At 43.8% G+C, this 17,044-nt stretch overlaps 1 protein-coding gene across 3 annotated transcripts in view; it reads left to right on the plus strand.

Annotated features, from left to right (window-relative positions):
- The window catches only part of LOC306917469 (four and a half LIM domains protein 2-like), a 65,776-nt gene extending 49,015 nt beyond the window's left edge, over positions 1-16,761 (plus strand). For 2 of the 3 annotated variants that reach the window (XM_079495696.1, XM_079495695.1), the window contains 5 exons: positions 7,858-8,049; positions 10,386-10,560; positions 11,464-11,633; positions 13,047-13,233; positions 15,525-16,761. In XM_079495696.1, the coding sequence (XP_079351822.1) occupies positions 7,894-8,049; positions 10,386-10,560; positions 11,464-11,633; positions 13,047-13,233; positions 15,525-15,676 (840 nt within the window). In that variant the 5' untranslated portion in view covers positions 7,858-7,893 and the 3' untranslated portion in view covers positions 15,677-16,761. Of the gene's footprint in view, positions 1-7,857; positions 8,087-10,385; positions 10,561-11,463; positions 11,634-13,046; positions 13,234-15,524 lie in introns of those variants that run through there. The other variant, XM_079495697.1, reaches the window with a different exon arrangement.
- Positions 16,762-17,044: the final 283 nt, after the last annotated feature.

Genomic DNA, 17,044 nt, shown 5'->3' on the forward strand with positions numbered 1-17,044 from the left:
CCAGCTCAAGCATACACCTAGACTCCCTCCTACAAGCTTACACCACAGCCCTTAGACAGCTGCCTATATATAGGAATATAGGGAATCGTCTCTACAATACATGTACTGCAGCTATATTCATTTAACATAATCTACCATACAGATGCACTAGTTTGTACAGACATTTCAGACTATAAAGACATTGTTGTTTATAGACAATGTTGTTATAATGCTTGATGGAGGAGGCTACATTTTCAAGGCTGTGATTCTTAAACGTATTTCCCACCAATATTTCTTATTAAACTTTTAACAACGGAGTCCCCCCCCCCAGCCTCTATCCTACTGTAGATGCTCTAGTATTTTGTTATTTCGTGCACAAATGCGTCGTGAGCTTGCGGATCTGCTTTAATTATTGGACCTATGGACTTCCATACGCATCCATTGATTCATTTGTGAAGTAAATCAATTAACTCAAATTCATTCGTCGATTCGTTTTTGTGAATCAATGAACTCATTTATCATTCGTCAATTTATTTGTGGACTGTATCAATGAAGTCACATTCACTGATGGAATTGACTCACATCCATTGGGTACTTGGTTCACTGAATCAAATGAATAGCCAGGGCTGTCACGATTACAAGATTTAAGTTGACGATACATTTTCATACAAATATTTGCGTTGTGTACTGTAATAATTGTGACAAGCCTACCAATGAACTCACACTATTTAACCCATTTTGGGGCGGGAACCCCTTTTGGTGTTATGTTATTGAAAAATAGCAGATCTACAAGCTCATAGCGCGCCACCGAGTGGCGCGCTATGAGCTTGTAGGTCTGCTATTTTTGAAAAATCGAAGAACCACTGACATAGAAACATAGCTTTTTCAGAAAACTGTCAGGATGTAGAAGATATTTTTAGAATCTGATCTCAGGTCAAAATGGGTTAATCGATTCATTCAGGAACTGAATCGGTGAACCTCAATATTCACTATGTATTCGTTGTCACCCGTCGTCATGTGTGAGCTTTGAGGTATATCTATCTGTCTCTCTTGTGTTTTCACTTTGATTTGCCCAAGATTTCATTTCCATGGGTGTGTTTGTTTTTTGCTTTTCTTTGAAGGTGTTTTTCCACAGCTCTCTGAGCATGACTCCAATTGATTCAATAAGGTTGGAATGTTTTTAACGGAGCAGACAACCGTTGGAGTGTCGCTGACACGGCCATTTGACGCTTTCCTTGTGTCAGAGTCTAAATTCATCTAAATGCTTGGAATGCTGTACTATTTGGATGAAGAATGCTTTGGTTTCTCTCTCTTTTCAGTTACCAGTGGTAGAAAAGTTAATCTAGGTCACATTCCCACCTAATACTTCGGTAGACTCGATGCGAATGGGCGGAGAAGTTGGGATTCTTGCATATTTAATTTGCTGCTGTTTGCCTTCACACTGGCTGTCAAGCGCAGCAAGGAAACGCAGCAGGGAATTGTATCAATGTGTTCAATTCTTAACTATAGCCTACAGTGAAATCTATGGTGTTACAATTATACTCATAACGTGCATGTTTCGTGCCGTCGGGGACTGAACGTCTCTCTCTCTCTCTCTCTCTCTCTCGCTCTCTCTCTCTCTCTCTCCGCACGCACTGTTCCTTTGGGAAGTAACGGTAACGGGACATCTTTGCGCTGCGTAAAATATGCCTTCTCCGTCTCCAATGTGTTTAGCTCCTCACCCGCCACATTGTTTGCTTCATTTCCTTTATTTGCTGCGGATTACATTCACACCTGCACCGAATCGTAATCAAGTGCGATTGGAAGCGAAGCGAAACCCCCGTTTTTGGTCGAAGTAGAATGCGGTTCTTTGATGCGCATTAGGATTCCAATGAGGCTTCACACTTGCCAAAGGAAGCGCACTTTCTGACAATACGCAGCAGGATTCGTTTTAATCGCAGTAAAGCTTTCTGGTGTGAATGTGAACAAGGCACCTAACCTCCAATAGAGCATGGCAGTGGGCGTGGTTTTCTGGACCCACTGAAAAATCAGCCATTCATTTTTCCCATAGAGAATTACAAAAATATTTATATATTTAAAAAAAAAAAATCTTCACAGAATCAAAGGTGTTATGGTCATGATTCACCAGGATCCTGGATGTCTTGATTCTCGGCTTAAAATAGTGTCCTTGGGAAAGACACTGAACCCCAAATTGCTCCCGATGTGCTGGTTGGTACCTTGCATGGCTTCCGCCGCAATCGGTGTGTGAATGTGTGTGTGAATGGCTGAATGTAATGCACAATCTATGTAAAGCGCCTTGGATAAAGGCGCTATATAAATGCACCATTTAATCTTATTAGTAAATATTACGATATTTCAGTGGGTCCAGAAAACCACGGCCACAGCTATGCTCTAAATGCTTCCCAGCCACAGTTTAATGTCCAATTCATACTCGGTGTCGCGCACCGTAGATTCAATCTGCATGCTTCACAGTGCATGAAGCATTGAGAAGACAGCTGCATTCACACACTACCTAACTAACTATGAAGGAAAAAATCACTGTCCCCTTTCTTTTAATATATTTTAGGGCTTTTTCTGCCGTTATTGATAGAGATAGTAGACTGACAGGGAATGGGCAGAGAGAGATGGGGTAGTGACACGCAGCATTGATTGATTGATTGATTGAAAAATGTATTAACAGTTTGCAGAATTACAGTACATTTCAAGCACAAACTCAATACAAAGGCTGTTAACTGTGAGTGGACGACCCAATTAAGCATTACACTTGTTTCCAATAGGGTCCACCATGTTCAATTCATCAAAACATTTAGAGACGTACAAATAGACACTTCTATATAGACAAAGAACAGAACAGGAATTCATCATAATGGAGGTAAAAAGGGAAAAGAAACATATACAGTGAAGGAAAAGGAGGGGGGGGGGGATTCAGATTTTACGGGGACCAGTTTCGAATTGCAGCAAAGGTAGTCGGGATCCGGAGTCAATCCCGCGACACGCTGTCAGGCGGAATTAGCAGCCTAGGTTCCAGACGGCTACGCTAGCCTGTCTGGGCCAGCATTGTCCCTTTTTTTTAACCCAGTTTGGGCGGGAACCCCTTTTGGTGTTAGCATTATGTTATGCTTTAGCTATTGAAAAATAGCAGATCTACAAGCTCATAGTGCGCCACCGAGTGGCGCGCTACGAGCTTGTAGGTCTGCTATTTTTGAAAAATCGAAGAACGACTGACATAGAAACATAGCTTTTTCAGAAAACTGTCAGGATTTAGAAGACATTTATAGAATCGTTCCCAGGTCAAAATTGATTAAACACAGATTTACTGGTGCTCCGACGAGTGAAAGTAAATGAAAGGCGCCCACTATGACGTACTCGGCTAACCCTGGCTCCCGTTCTCACATTCCTGTGTGTGTGTGTTTGTGTATGTTGGGCCTTTAATGACTTGATGCAATCTACAAATTAGTCGTTACTGCTCTTGAATGTCCCGTGCACGTATGTCGAAGAATGTGTTTACTTGGCCCTTGTGATCTCAATATGTCCCCGAGAGCAGGTGGGCCGGCGGAAAGTAAACGAGTACGTTCACCCCAACACTGTACAGTTTTGAGGTCACTTGTGCTTTACTTCAGTGCTTCATATGCTTCTACACCCACTACATCTCACTGTACTTATCTGCGCATCTTCTTACTTCTCTTAAACTGTATTAGTAAGTAGTAAGTAGCCTTGCCGAGCCATGAGGCCCATAGGGCAGGAGCCTATCTCCTGTTTCTGTAGCGTGAGGCAGCCTGATGCACCCCCTGGACATGACGCTAGTATGTCGCAGGGACTTACCCCCAATCCAACCCTTGATGCTGAGTGTCAAGCAGGGAGGCACTGGGTCCCATTTTTTAGAGTCTTTGGTAGGACCCGGCCAGGGATTGAACCCCGACCTCCCAGTATCAGGGCGGACACTCTAACCACAAGGCCACTGAGCTGGTTAAACTGTATACCTGTATCTTAACTGCAGGATCAATGACGGTGTCTGGTATATGCTGTATTATGTCTGCCATCTGTCCGTCCGTCCGTCCGTCCGTGCGTCCGTCCGTCTGTCCATCCATCCATTACTACACTACAATTAGGTTTAGATTATTAATGGAAAACATATGTTAAACACTTAAGTAAGCCCTATCCATCAACATCTATTTGGAATTTTGTCTCTCTCTCTCTCTCTCTCTCTCTCTCTCTCTCTCTCTCTCTCTCTCTCTCTCTCTCTCTCTCTCTCTCACTCATAGCCTTGAAGCCAGATACATCTGCCAGAAGATAAGAAAATGCCCTGGGCAGATATTGGTCTGGCACGCCCTCAATTACATTTCGCTCAGCCCAGAGTTGTGGGTGACCAATCAGAGCCCACAATCTAAATATACGCAGTGATATTAGTCTGCTCATGCCAGGCTACTTCTTCCACGTATCTGGCAACCTGCACATTTTGAATTATGTAGTTAGAACCCCTGAGTTGATGTTTTGAGCACCCTCCGGTGGACAAACTCTCAGAACAAGTGACGGACTTAATTCTGTTCTTTATTTGTTAATTTATTTTATTTTATCTTGCCTTAATGTGTCTAAATTCTACCAGAGAATCTTTTCGCTTTAAAATCACCATTCATGTGAATCATGCTTCTCACGGTTGAATTAAGTTAACTTGATCAAATCAACCAATTTTCAGAGGTATTTTGGCAACGTATTAAAGCGATTCGCCTCAAAACAGAGTGTTTGGTTGCTGCTCTGTTGTCCTTTATGGCAGTGAATAAAGACCTTCTGCACAACTACTTACTAGTAGGACAGGTGCGGTAGGAGGAGAGAACAGACAATGCAGCTGAAAGGAAATGGTTCCATTTTCAGATTTGAAGAAACGACAATTGGTTCATCCATCCATCCATCCATCTTCAACCGCTTATCCGTAGTCGGGTCGCGGGGGCAACAGCTCCACCAGAGTGCTCCAGACTTCCCTCTCCAGAGCAACATTAGTGACTTCCTCCTGGGGGATTCCGAGACGTTCCAAGGCCAGTGAGTCGATGTATTTACTCCAACTGCGCCTTGGTCTGCCCTGGGGTCTCCTCCCAGTGGGACGTGCGTCGAGGACCTCGGTTCAGCTGACCTTATATCAAGAAACCTGATGAAGGTGGTTTCTTCAACCGTTTCCTTTTCATGTTGGCTGTCATCGTTTTGATTGGTCAACCATCATGGATTCCACACAACTTGTTACACAATTGAATAGTGTTGCTGTCGGGTAGAAACCTCCTATGTTCATATTTTAACTTTTTGAGGGTTTTCTTTTTCTGTAAATGAATGCCCTACTTGGCCAAGTTGGCCTACTAGATCATCCAGCAAATGGAAGTCACCTGGTTTTGACGAGACAAGCTTAACCCATTTAGACTTGACCTGGAATCTACGAATGTCTTCTACATCCTGACAGTTTTCTGAAAAAGCTATGTTTCTATGTCAGTCGTTCTTTGATTTTTCAAAAATAGCAGACCTACAAGTTCATAGCGCGGCACTCGGTGGCGCGCTATGAGCTTGTAGATCTGCTATTTTTCAATAGCTAAAGCATAACATAATGCTAACACCAAAAGGGGTTGCCGCCCCAAAATGGGTTTATCCATGGCACTCTTCTGTCCTCCCCCCCCCCCCCCCCCCCCCCCCCCATGGAGCAAGCAGGGAGCAAGCTTGTCTCGCCAAACCACATGACTGACTCCCATTGAAAACGCATTGCGAGCCGTGCAACACACAGGAGACACAGGAGACACAGAGAAGACAGCTGTATTCTATATGTGACCGGGGCCTTGGGGGCTACAGTAGTAACAGTACCAAACGGTAAAAACATGGAAGTTGAGAGGGCAGTGAGTTGTTTCCGCAGGTAAATAAACACCACACTACTCCAGTGGCTGCTGGGTATAGAGCGTCCCAGTCCCGCCCCCTTTCATGACGACGCCAGGCCCAGGAAATGAATCACAATGCATTTTTCCCATAGACATTTCAAAACGTATTTATTTAAAGACCTTTTAAGCGTCGTACGAAGCCAACTCTTGTCGTGACAAATCATGACAACAAACACAATATTTTGGACCAAACAAATAATTACAAAGAAGAAAAACAACAAAAAAAGTGTTGTAACCTGCTGTTTTCTTCTTCTTTCTGATTCTTTGTTTGGCCCAAAAAATTGTGTTTGTTGTCATGATTTGTCACGACAAGAGTTGTCTTTGTCCGCGGCGTAAACGTCTTTAAATAAATACTTTCTGAAAAGTCTATGAGGAAAATGAACGGGATTTATTTTCCGGGTCTCTCGAGGTAGCCTGGTTAATAAACCAGACCGAATCAGCCGTTGGCAAAAAAAAGTTGCCTACCAGCGGATTACGGTCTGGCGAGGCTCAGTAGCACGCCTCTTTCCTACAGCAGAGAACAGGTCGGACCAATCGGGACACGGTATGCAATATAGGCGGGCTTTGGTACAGTGACGTTCAATGCTTGAGACCTTTGACTGACAGTAGCTCTGACCAATTGCGTCAAAGAGAAAATGTTCCCCGGGAAATGAAATCCAAGTGGAGCCAGCCCAGACTGATATACCACGAGAGTGTTGTGTGATATTAGTCTGGCTTATTAGCCAGGCTACTCTCGAGGGGGCGGGACTGCGACGCTCTATGAGTACCAGTAGGGGCAAAAGTGGCACTGTTGTGCCAGAAACACAGAGAGAGAGATAGTGCTGCACTGTTGCCTGCTAATGAGACAGAGAGAGAGGGAGGGGGGGGGGGGGGGGGAGTTGCACCACTCAGTTCACACGGGTGTGATTTCTTTTTATAACAAGGCCCATTATTTACCATCATTTGATGAGATTTAGACCCAAAACGAAATACTTTTGTCGTGGTTGGATAAGATCTTGTCCACAATTCCATGCTGTATTGATGTGGTGAAATAGGAGAGATAACAGGTAAATGTTGAAATAATAATTTTACATTATCTATTGTGTAGACTTCTTGTAAATTAGGTAATGCAGATGTTTTACCAATAATTTAACTATCGAGAGACTGTCAAGAGTTAAAGATCTAATAAGGGCCCATTTGGTTACCTTAACTCTCCATCATTTAGCCACCGGTTGAAAACCACTGCTTTACTGTAAATCAGGGGTCCTCAATAGGCGGACCGTGGTCCACGACCGGACCGCGGACCACCTCTCTGTGGACCCTGGTTCTTTGTGCCTCAACACAATACCTCTCATTTTCTGTGCATTTTTGGAGGGGAATATTTGTGAAACATTGTATTTCCATACTCTGCACCCCAGTATTGGTTGGTTGGGAGGGGATCCGATTTGTATAAGCTTGCCTTGGTGTGACTGCACTAAACAGGCATAGAGCCCTGCTCTCCGCTGGCCGCTGCGTGGCCCGCGCCGCGCTCATGGGACCGGACCTTAGTCTTATTCAAAAAATCACACCCGTGTGAACTGAGTGGTGTAAGGCCTGTCTGACGTAATGAAATCATGTCTGACGTAATGAAATCACACCCGGGTGAACAGGGTGAACATAGCAACCATGCTCATTTTTTCTGCACAAACAAAGCCAGTTGTAGGTGTAAAATAATGAAATCACACCCGGGTGAACAGGGTGAACATAGCAACCATGCTCATTTTTCTGCACTAACAAAGCCAGTTGTAGGAGTGGTTTACACCACTCAAAGATATTAGTGGACCTTCAGCATTTCTAGTTGAGGACCCCTGCTGTAAATGCTCTGAAATGATACTCACCATCTGCCTTTGTCTCTCTTAGCGCCAGTGAAGCCAGAGGACTAGAGGGGACTCCAGAATGGGGGATCGCTACGACTGTTATACTCACCATCTGCCTGTGTCGTTGTCTCTCTTAGCGCCAGTGAAGCCAGAGGACTAGAGGGGACTCCAGAATGGGGGATCGCTACGACTGTGAGGAGTGCAAGGAGACTCTGTATGGACATAAGTACATCCTGAAGGAGGAGAGACCTTTCTGCATCAAGTGCTACGAGTCGCTCTTCTCCAACACCTGCGACCAATGCAAGAAATGCATTCCCTGCACCAGCAGGGTAAAGAGCTTAAATTAACCATATGATTTATAGCAGGGTAAATAAATGCATAAGACAAAAAGCTGATGTTCAAGCTCACAAGGTGTCCGCTGACATAACATGAGGTTAAAGTAGGGATTCTGATGCTATATTAGTAGCTCATTTTAGCTGGGGATGCCCCTGGAACCCCCTCAAGGACCCCGCTTTGAGAACCACTTCATTAAACATGCTACCGCATGTTCTCCCCATGTCCCCTAGGATAGGTACCCTCACAAAAAACATGCAGTAATCCTGGTCTCTAAACTTCCTCCCCCTGGCCAGCCGGGGCGCCTGATGGAGGGGAAAGGAACTGGTTGGAATAACGTGTTCCTTCCACGCGCTACGTCCAACCAGGGAAACTCCCCCCTGTCAGGAGGAGCAACTTGGACACTCAGGCATGAAGGAAGCATGAGTTCAAGTCCGTTGCTCTCCCCATGTCCCCCATATATGGGGACTAGGTTGGCGGAGGGTGTGTAGAGCCCAGGATCACATTAGATAATTGACACAGGGGTGAAAAATGGGTTACAAAATCGTGGGATAAAAATTATAAAAAACTAAATAAACGCTACCTGTCAACATGCAGGGGAAAGTTATTGTGAAATCCATGATTGCTTCTAACTGTGGAGTGTGTCTTTTCTGTTGCTGGACCACATTGGGCATGGCTTAAGTGCTACATTGCTGAGTGGCCTGTCTCTCCAGCTCTTTGGTAAACAGAAAATGTATTCTCATGCCCCGGGTTACCCATTTTCTCCTATCAGGTCAGGAGCAAGAGCTCATACAGGATAAACCAGAGAAATTGGAAGTCGTGACACAAAAGACAAGATTTTAACTGGAACACTGGAAGCTGATAAAATGGGTACTCTCCTGAGTGGCTGAAATTGGCAACCCACTTGAACATTTATTTTCTATTTAATGAAAAGCTGGAGAGACGTGGAGGGACCCATGTTACTGAACAAACACTCTATAGAGCACCGAAGTCCTGACGTCACTGTCAGTAGAGGGCGTCAGTCCACAGGTTCATGTACTTTTTATTTGCATTGTAATCTCCATAGGGGGATTTTAGATCGCCTCATATAAGAACTGTGTTTGAAAAATAAACCGATCACCCCGGCCTTTTCACTCATATGGATATGAAGCATCGACTGAAGGTGGAAATGTACAAATATACCCAAAGAGTAACAAAATAAGCGTTAGAAACGAGTCAAACAACCCAGAGACTACATTTCCGGGTAGGCGGGTGGCTGCATTTGCCTGTCGCACAACAGAAACTGAATGTCAATTACGTTTATTTTTATTTTTATTTTATTGATATTTAATGTTTCGTGGTTAGTACGAGTCGAGTCACCACCAGCTGAGCTTACGTCAACGAGGAATCTCAGGAACGCAATGTGTTGACAGCTGGGCATGACGTATATTAGCAGCGACATTGCCTTCATATGTAGTTTCAAGGCTTTTGCGGCCACATTAATTCCATTTTCTCCAGAAACTGGCTGTATCAAATATGAATGGACATCATTAACGACGCACAGCCACTCCCCTGACAAAAAGGCCGGGGTGGTCGGTTTATTTTTCAAGCACAGTTCTTATATGAAGCGACCTAAAATTGCCCTATGGAGATTTCAATGCAAATAAAAAAATACATAAACCTGTGTGTTGATGCCCTCTACTGAAAGTGACGTCAGACTTTGGTGCTCTATAGCAATGATTACTCTCAGAATATAGAACTTTTTAACAAAACAAAACAAACAGTTTGAAAAAAAAAACACTTATACACCACCTTTAAAAGGCCCTCTACTGAAAGTGACGTCAGACTTCGGTGCTCTATAGCAGGGGTTCTCAACGTTTTTGGCCGGGGACCCCCGAAAATGCTTTGGCAACGTCTCGGGACCCCCGCCCCGCCCCCTCCCGACCCCCAATATAAATTGACTGCTACAATAACCTTAAACCATTTTGGGCGGGAACCCCTTTTGGTGTTTTAAGCATTGTTATAATTTAGCTATTTAAAAATAGCAGATCTACAAGCTCATAGCGCGCCACCGAGTGGCGCGCTACGAGCTTGTAGGTCTGCTATTTTTGAAAAATCGTGAAAAAAAAAGTCAAAAATAAATCTTTTTTTCTTTTTTTTCTTTTTTGAAAATAATTTGGGGACCCCCTAAAATAATTTGGCGACCCCCCGAGGGGTCGCGACCCACGGGTTGAGAACCCCTGCTCTATAGCAATGATTACTCTCAGAATATAGAACTTTTTAACAAAACAAAACAAACAGTTTGAAAAAAAACAACACTTCTACACCACCTTTAATCCGGTTCTTCCTCCAGGACCTGTCGTACAGGGAGCGCCACTGGCACGACGAGTGTTTCCTGTGCAACAAGTGCACCATCTCTCTGGTGGAGAAGCCCTTCTCCAGCAAGGACGACATTCTGATGTGCACCCAATGCTACGCCAACGAGTACTCTGCCAAGTGCAACGAGTGCACCAAGACCATCATGCCTGGTGAGGACTCCAATGCACTCCCCATCTAATATGTCGTCGCTCGCTGTCGACCATGCCACTCCATATCTCGTGTTTTTTTATGTTGTCGATTCATCCTTCACCCTCCATTAATTATTTCCCCGTTTCAGTAGTTTGCAACAATTCTCTGGATCTCATGGGTGGCCCACCCAAAAGTGGTAAGATGGGTGGGCCCTGTGCATTTTCAGAACATGCTTATTTTAATGAGCAATCAGCTGGTTGTGTTCCAGTTTGGATCAATGGAACTAACATAGTATAGTTTAAGACAGACAGTTAATCTTTGCCTGCATCACAATTAACCCATTAAAACCGTGTTTTAATTTTTTTTAATTTTGGCTATACATGTATGTATATATGTACTGTATAACAGTGTCTATAGCCCAAAATGAATCGGCAAATCTTTGAATATAGATGTGTTTTTAAAGCGAACATTTTTAATGCAAATCTTAAATGGTTTTTTTTTGTGGCTTTCGACCTTTATTTTATATATTTTATGGAGGGACAGACAGTAGGCTGACAGGAAATGGGGAGAGAGATGGGGGGGGGGAAACATGCAGTAAGGGCCGTCGGGATCGGGAGTTGAACCCGCGGCACACTGCCAGACTGGATTACCAGCCAAGGTGCCTGGACCGCTGAGCCATGTGGCCCAGGCCTTTAATGCAAATCTTGCATTAAGATTTGCATTTTTTGGGTCGGCAGCCAAGACATTTGAGAACCACTGATGTATAGCAACATACATTTTTCAGTTAAGATTTAGAAGACATTTGTATAATTGGCCTCAGGTCTTAATGGGTTAAAAAAAAACTGTCGGGTGTTTTAAATCTCTCTCTCTCTCTCTCTCTCTCTCTCTCTCTCTCTCTCTCTCTCTCTCTCTCTCTCTCTCAGGCACCAAGAAGATGGAGCACCGGGGGAACAGTTGGCATGAGGGCTGTTTCACGTGCCAGCGCTGTCAGCTGCCCATCGGCACCAAGAGCTTCATCCAGAAGGAGAACAACAACTACTGCATGCCCTGCTACGAGCAGGAGTTCGCCCTGCAGTGCATCCAGTGCACCAAAGTATGCAGCACTCTGACTGTCCATTATTCTATTATACACTGACACCACGGCGCGTAATCAGCGCCTCAAACTGTGACTCCGCCCACCCCCTGGGGAAGTTGTGATTTGCGCTCGTTCACTGCAATGCAATTTGCGGCATTTTCAAAACAATATTGAGCAGAGTAGCGATTATCAAACGTATTTGCAATGCCATACGTTGAAAGATCTGTTGCCCGTGGACCGCAAGTTTGATAGCATCGGCATAGATGTTTGTCCGTATGTGATTAAGGATTGGACCAAGTTGCATTGGCAGCCATAGAAAATTCTTACTCCAGGCTAAAAACGTTTTTGGGCGTTCCTGTCTAGCGTGGTGTCAGTGTATAGCGATCATTCTATCCAGTGGTTCTCATCCACTAGGTGGTCCCCAGCTAAATGATGGCGAGTTGGTAACCAAATTGGACCCATATTAGATCTTTAACTCTTGTAAAATAAAACCAAATGGACCCCTCAAGAGTTCAATAATTGTTAAACATCTGCATTACTTAATTTAGTCTACACAACTACAGAATGTAGAAGAATTGTTATTTTATATAAAAGTTTGCCTGTTTTTCTGGTACCACATCAATACAGGAGAGTGAGAGAGAACCCCAGCTTGTGCTCCAAGTTTCAATGTTGTGTGCTCCTTCATTTGCTCCATCACTTCCAATATGACTCATCCTGTATAGTTTCTCTCTCCTGATTGGATCCACTACAAGTATTTGTAGATTTTTATTACAAAACACACTAACCACTTCAGCCCTATAGTATATACATTTCGGCCATTTGAAAATAGCCCATCTACAAGTTCATAGGTCAGCTATAAATATAAAAAATAATCACACCCGTGTGAACTGAGTGGTGCTACAGTGACGTCACACACTAACCATAGCAACCATGCTCCTTTTTTGAGTGGACAGGTACACGAACATACAGACAAAGCTGGTTGTTGGAGTGGTTTGCACCACTCAATAAAAATACAATAAATATATATATATATAATTCTTTCATTTTTTTTGTGGTGCAAACCACTCCAACAACTGGCTTTGTTAGTACCCGTGTGTGTTTGTGCCTGCACAGGTGAGCATGGTTGCTATGGTTAGTGTGTGACGTCACTGACATAGCTGATCAGACTATATAAGACCTTGCACCACTCAGTTCACACGGGTGTGATTTATATTATTATATTATATTATATATTTTTAACTTGTGAAATGTGACATTCTGCACAACGGGTACTTTGTGGTACTTTTAAGTGCATTTTGATTTACTCAAGTAAAGTTTTAATTCCGTACTTTTAGGACTTGTAGGCTAACAGTGTACTGTATGTCTACATTGCAGCATTGATACGTTTACTTAAATGAAACATTTGACTGCTTTTCCCAACACTGCTTGTAGCCGATCACCACTGGAGGAGTGACATACCGCGAGCAGCCTTGGCACAAGGAGTGCTTTGTGTGCGTGGGATGCAAGCAGCAGCTGTCCGGCCAGCGCTTCTCTTCCCGAGACGACTCCGCCTACTGCCTCGACTGCTTCTGCAACCTGTTTGCCAAGAAGTGTTCCTCGTGCACCATACCCATCAGCGGTAAGCTTACGACACCACCCAGACAAGAGGTAGAGCAGGTCGTCCAATGATCCATGGGTCGGCGGTTCGAATCCCGGCTCCTCCTGGCTACATGTCGAAGTGTCCTTGGGCAAGACACTGAACCCCAAATTGCTCCCGATGTGCTGGTTGGTACCTTGCATGGCTTCCGCCGCAATCGGTGTATGAATGTGTGTGTGAATGGGTGAATGTAATGCACAATCTATGTAAAGCGCCTTGGATAAAGGCGCTATATAAATGCACCATTTACCATTTTATTTACCATTTAGACCCTTGAGTGCTTTGTTTACTGGCGTCCCCCAGGGGTCTGTAGTAGAACCCCCCCTCCCTTTACACTACATGTACTTGACCTGCACCAGATTAGGATTAAGTGCCAGGGACGTTAAGACGAGCTCGTCCCTACTTTGTCCGCGGTGCCAGAGCCGTTAAGACAGATATTGTTTAATGCGCATTAATCCCCACTTGATTAGCACCACGCTAGCATGTTGCAACATTTTTAGCTATCTCCGACCGATTTTCAAGTAAAAACGGCCAAAAATCCCACGTGCACGCGCACAAGCCGCGTGCGCGAGCATTATGGCTCATAATATGCAAAAAATGCGATATTCGGCGCTTGATTACGCCTCAGATTGAGTTATTTGATAATATAATAATATTGATAATAACACGGATCCGCATCTTACTACGGTCCCTTTGGACCTCTGTAAAATGGCCGACTTTCACATCCGGTTCATGCTGTGTTTACATCAACTAGCGACCTCGTGACCTTTTTCCAAATGCGGCTGGCACCGGCTACGACCCCATCTCGTGGCCACCGGCAGTATGGCACTTAAGGAATGTCCAGGTAGCTTGCAGTCCACCTCAGAAATCCATCTCCTGGAGGTCTATTGGTTTATTTGTTAGGATCCCCATTAGCTGTGCCCTAAAGCACCGCTAGCCGAGAGCGTTGAAACGGCCAAACGGGGATAGACTTCCATATTCTAGGTCAATACTGAGAATAAGCCTCTCCGACCCTACTTAACAAAGAAACATGACTTCTAGCCCCTTTCATTTATCTCCCCACCGTGACCCCAAAAGCCTTGGTGCCAGCGCACGACGTACAGCCCAGAGCTATGGAACCAATTACTCTATTTCCAAGGTGTGATCTTGATTTGGACGGATCAGTCCTTTTGCATCAGTGCAGAAAATATAACGGGTGCCATAAAGTCCTTAAAATAAGCATGCTTTAGATTTTCTCCCGATCATGTGTTTCCTGTCCCCTCCCAGAGCGTCCAAATCAACATCCATTAGATGATTATTACATTATGGTGATCAGGAGACTATTTGTTTGTTCCTGTTTGTTTTGAGCAGTAGCTGGGGGGAAAGTAACATTAAGTACATTTACCCAAGTACTCTAATTAAGTGCCGTCTAGACTAGGGACTTTGACCTAATGCAAGTGTTTCAAATACTGTACTTTATTTGACAGCTTTAGTTACTAAGCCCATTTAGATTATTATTATTACAAAACATGCATTAACCAAATAACCCTATGTTATACTTTGGTTATTGGAAAATAGCATTTTTGTTTTGTTTTGTTTTTTTCTTTTACTTTTGACAAGAACTTGTGCAGTACTTTTACTTTTGGTACTTTAAGTATATTTTGGTGCCACTACTTACTTTTACAATACGGAAGCAGTAGCACAATGTGAGTATTACCCTTTTTTTTTTTTTTTTACATTTTGGTATTGATACTAGTAAAAAACAAATCTGAATACTTCTTTTGCCAACTGGTAATCATATACTGTATGAACCGTTTATTGAGAAAGGATTTCCCGTTGAGATGTATCATCTCGTTGAGATGTATCATCTCGTTTTCGAGGGGGTCCATCTCATGAGTCTCTATAGTCCCATCCTTTGGCTGCCAGTACACTAAAATGTAATGTAATGACTATTTCTACACTTGCTGAAAATAGCCGATCTACAACGCCGATCTACAACGTTCACAACGCGTCGCGCTGCGAGCTTGTAGATCGCTATTTTCAGCATGAAGCCAAGTGTAAAATGACTTGTCTTTTATTTATACTGGATCTCTTGTCCACTAGTCCCTCCCTAACATTCCTAACAACATCCAACATCCCTAACATTTCGTTTTCGTCAGTGAAAAAAGGTAGTCGACGGGCATTTTTCGTCTTAGTTTTAGTCGACGAAAACAACACTGACTGAAACGAACGGTAATTCCCACCGCCATGGCTTATGTGTTGTGTTTTTCCGGCTTGGGTTTGTGTGTTTTCAGGCCTGGGAGGCAGCAAGTACATCTCGTTCAACGATCGCCAGTGGCACAACGACTGCTTCAACTGCAAGAAGTGCGCCGTGTCCCTGGTGGGTCGAGGCTTCCTGACCACCCACGAGGACATCATCTGCCCCGACTGCGGCAAGACCGCCTGAGTCGAGGCACGTCACCCGCCCGCCGAGCAAGCAGGACGCCAGGTCCAACCTTAGCTTCCACTGACCTTCAGCAGAAAGTGCATCTCTCTGGCTGTCGTTTTCTTCTCAAGTCAAAAAGTTTATGGTTCTTTCTTGTTTTCTTTTTTTCTCCTTATCAGACGTATCTGTTCACAGGAGATATTAGCTGTATGCTCTGATGAGAACGTGGGTATATTTATGTCGTTGCTGACCTTGTATCTCCATATCCATATTTAAACTTTTAATGTTTTCTTTTGTTTGTCAATTAATGCGGCACTTTCTCATACAAGAGTGTCGTGTAAAAATAGCCGATTTACATGCTCGCAGTGTCTTTGTGACTTGTCGAGCTGGATATTGGCTATTTTCCACTTTTTATAAAAGGTGAAAGTGGGTTTTCAAATATTTAAGAAAGTATCCATATCCTGAAAAGTATAACTGTTTTGGACATGCAAGGTTTTCACCCGAGGGCAACGATAAAGGTTGAAGATGGTGACTAATTTAATAACACAATTCATTAGCTAAGCTGTGCTTATGAAACAGTATGATTTAATTTCCTGGTTTCCTGGTTCTAAATTTTGGTGATCCATTTGGACCCTTAGGGGTCTGTAACTCTGATAGTGTTCAAATGGAACCAAATGGACTCATAACATGTCCATTTGTAACTCTGATAGTGTGCAAATGGATTCATATCATATGTCAAACCGGGGGTTCTTGAGAATCCCGAACTAAACTAATACTGGAACCCTGATCTGCCCTGTAACGTGTTAATTTTACTCGGAGAGTGTACAAGTAAGGGTCCCACAATTGGTTTAACTTGTATAGGCCTATACTCTTTGAGTTACAGACCTTTAAGGGTCTATTTGGTTACTTATACTATCAATCATTTAGCTGAGGACCCCTGGAACCCGTTCAAGGACCCCTGCGGGTCCCTGGACCCCACTTTTGGAACCACTGATGTGAGCAACAGAGCCTTTAGCCATAGTGTTAACCTGTTCATTCCTGTGTTGTTTTACCAGATAATGTAATTCAACTAACATGATTTATTCTGCTTTGAAATCTAATGGAACGTAAAGCCTGTATTGTTATAACATTATAATAAAGATTGTTGTGGCTTCTAACGGGACCTTATTTGTATTCTAATTCAACCACTATACCCAACATGTTCTTTACCAATATTAAATAAATAACGGTTTTACTTTGTTGTTGAGTGAATGTGGGCCATCATTGGTCCCAAAACGAGAGACAGCGAGCTCCACTTGCGACCGCGACGGGTCGCTTCGACGGCTGTCTGAGTCGTCGCAACGAGTGCCCTTCGTCGCGGGTGCCTGACTCGTCCCGACGGGTCGCCAC

The sequence above is a fragment of the Electrona antarctica genome (assembly GCF_951216825.1).
Source record: "Electrona antarctica genome assembly, chromosome: 24".
Classification (NCBI taxonomy): Eukaryota; Metazoa; Chordata; class Actinopteri; order Myctophiformes; family Myctophidae; genus Electrona; species Electrona antarctica.